At 43.8% G+C, this 3,107-nt stretch overlaps 1 protein-coding gene across 1 annotated transcript; it reads right to left on the bottom strand.

The window, feature by feature from the left end:
* Positions 1–497: 497 nt before the first annotated feature.
* helt (helt bHLH transcription factor) lies at positions 498–2,225 on the bottom strand. Its single transcript, XM_015943762.3, has 4 exons — positions 2,092–2,225; positions 1,459–1,563; positions 1,193–1,289; positions 498–1,045 (listed from the first exon to the last, which is right to left on the bottom strand). The coding sequence occupies exons 1-4, from the start codon at positions 2,116–2,118 to the stop codon at positions 567–569; spliced, it is 708 nt and encodes a 235-aa protein (XP_015799248.1). The 5' UTR covers positions 2,119–2,225; the 3' UTR covers positions 498–566.
* Between the last annotated feature and the right edge of the window lie 882 nt (positions 2,226–3,107).

The following is a 3,107-nucleotide window of genomic DNA, read 5'->3' as shown; positions in this document are numbered from 1 at the left end:
GAAATAATTAGTAAAATTTCAAGTTGTGCTTCTTTTTATATGCAGCAGGCTTTAAATTGGGGTTTTCATCTGTATGTAAAGCATTCCTGTTTAATCCTATGTGAGCCTCATCTGCTTAAATGTGGAGAAAGAGCAACACTTGGCTGAATTTCAGAGGAAATGTCCATCTCAAAACCTCAGAGAGAATTGAAATTAAAGCGTTTTCATGCAACAAAAGACCTTAGTTTAAAACTTTCAAATAACTGAATCAAACATTTCATGTAAAAGAACGGTTTGGTTTTGTCTTTTCAGAAACTGGTGCTCCAACAGACTCATCTCTGTCAGCCCAGAAACAACTAAATCTCAAAATGTGTTTTTCAGTCATTCAAGTTTTTATTTTTAGCCCAAAAAATCTAAATACACGTTTGATTATTTGTTTGTCGCTTTGCTCTGCTAAGTTGCGGATAGACGTTGGTGATTTTTACGCACGACGCGTAAAACAAGTCAAGCAAGTCAGATTTAAGTAAGAAATAATGTATTTATTCACAAAATGTACATGAGAGATAAATAAAAACTAGACAGAACATCTACATGGCGTGCTGCGCGCTGTGCAGCCCGAACGTGTTTGCGTGCGCGTGACCTAGGAAGTTGAAATAGTGGTGATCGAGTCCTTGCACCGGTGACAAGTATCCACCGTGCTGCTGCGTGCTGTGCGCTGAGAGCGGCACCGTTTGGTACGAGATGGCCGGGCTGCGCGCCGAGCTGTGCCACGTGAAGTGTCCCGAAGGGCTTTGCTGGAACACGGAGTCCGAGGGGCTGTGGTTCTGGTGCTCCGGGGAGGAGTGCAGCTGACTCAGGTAGTCTGACGGTTCCTGCATCGCGCTGATGGAGCCGAACAGAGGCTCGGTGGCCACGCGGGACTTTGACTGCAGGAAGGCGAGGATCCTTGCGTACTTGAAGTCTTTGGTTTCGGCTCGGTCCTCTGTGGTCAGGTAGTGCACCAAGTTCTTCATGCACTCGTGGTATCCGTAGTGGAAGTAGTTTGCGAATTCAGCCAGAAGCTCGCCTGGAAATAAACCAACCCCAGATCAACACTGTGTCGTTTAAGAAGTTGCAAGAAAAACATATTTTAGAGTTTAATCCGGTAAAAGTTAAGAGGCAAGGCTTTGGAAACGTCATGCGCGTAAAGTGGCATAAAAAGTGAAACGCTCACCCTTTTCTCTTCCACGAGGAAAATCTGCGGAGTGGAGCGCTCTCAGGTACTGAACGGTCATCTCCAAGATCTCAGCTTTTTCCAGTTTCCCAGAGTTCTACCAAAAATAGACAAAAATGGTGTTCAGAACGCTTCAGAAGTGCATACATGTTTGAGTTTTGTTTTGACGAAGTTCCATTCTAAGCAGTCTCAAAACTGATTTGTTTCCATATTTTCTAGAAGGCACAATAAATCCACTATTAAATACAACTATTAAATAATCAAACCTGTTTAGCCAGCGCCATTGGGACGGTTTTTCCGAGCTCGTTTAGGCAGCGATTAATGCGGTCCCTTCTTCTCTTCTCAATGACTTTATGGGAGATCGGAGTCCTCTGTAAAAAAATAAATAAATAAAAAATAAGGAAGATAAACTAAAATCATTTCACACAATCTCTGCAGTTTTTTCTGTAAACTTATTGGAAAACAAAATGTACAATGAAATTTTATGTGTCGCACCAAAAAGCGTTTAAAAGTCATCTTGGTGCGTTTTGCGCGCTGCGCGCTTTGTTACTCCAGAGCGCGCGACAGCAATTCGTTTACTCCAAGGCTCCAAATGGGATACAAAACACATTTATTGTGTTTGTAATTTTGGAAACTACGTTGCTGTCACGAGATTATAGTAAATTATGGCAACATTATGGATCTATGTTTCAATTGCGCGCTGGAGTTCTCCTGCAACGCGCGCCTCGCGCATCTGCTCGGCACAATTTAATACCTCAGAAAATTGATCCAAGTAGGGATTCAATCATATATAGCAGAAAAAAAGCACAAGACTTCCTTTTGTCGAAAAAAAAGAAAACACAGGATGACAAACTGTTTTAGTCCTTAAAGCAGCAGAGCGCACGTGAAGGAGCGCATACCTTCCTGTCCTTTATCTTGGATGCCATCGTTGTTTTTTCTTCTTAAAAATAAATTCAGCTGCACTCTGGAGAGGTGTGTTGTTCTAGTGTAAGATGAAGCAGTCTGAGGTTTGAGTGGAAGCTGTCTCTTATAAAGGAACCATCTAGGGAACTCTGGCATTCACGGTGTAAATTATTCCACCGGATTAGAGCCGCGCATTGGTTAAATGTGTGCGTTTAGGATCAGTTAAAGAAATAGTTAAAAATCTAAAGCCACGGGCTAGCAGGGGGGCAAACCTGCTTTGTTAATCCACGTGGCTGTTCAAAGGACACGTGATTACTTTTGGAATATTATTTGCATAGTAACAACGCAGGCGGGAAATAAGAACCGAGCGCTGGGATTGCCTGATCCGGCGGTGGCGCGCTGTGCGCACTCGAGACAAAGCGGGCAGAAAGAAACCCCTTTCTCCTCCAACTCGCGTTTCTCACACGATCTCCTGTTTACAAATCCCAGCAAGCGATCTTAACTCTCGTCCAAGCTCGGTCAGAGTTTTAAGGCCTGTCCAGTATCATTAGAGTAATTAAGTAAGCCTTTAATAGGCTGTTCCGCCAAGTTCAGGGGAGATCTTTTGGAGACGGAGTCCCCCCGTTTGTTCTCGGCGTTTCTCACACGACTTGGTGACACGTCCATCTTTTATGAGAGATGGCAAGCTTTTTGTTTACATTCTTTATTTTCTTGGACTCCTCGGCAGGTGTGTGATTAGCCCTGGCACACGAGCGTCGTCTGCGTCAAGGCCAGCGTCTCCAGCAGCCTCTGGCACACGAGGGTTACCCACCACTGGAGACTCTTTGGAGAGGCTCAATTTGTATCCTATTATCCTATAAGAAAATGTCTATTCAGTCGAATGAATAGTTTCATTGGCCTAAATTTTAATAATGCTGTGAAAGAAAGGGAGAAATAAAGAAGAATGCAGCTGGTGCGAACGCGCATTATTCCCCGTCACCTGCAAGATGCGTAGCCTGGAGACCCCTATTCA

Source organism: Nothobranchius furzeri, chromosome 6 (assembly GCF_043380555.1).
Source record: "Nothobranchius furzeri strain GRZ-AD chromosome 6, NfurGRZ-RIMD1, whole genome shotgun sequence".
NCBI classification, from domain to species: Eukaryota; Metazoa; Chordata; class Actinopteri; order Cyprinodontiformes; family Nothobranchiidae; genus Nothobranchius; species Nothobranchius furzeri.
The sequence above is the reverse complement of the archived record's forward strand: the minus strand, read 5'-3'. Positions and strand labels throughout refer to the sequence as shown.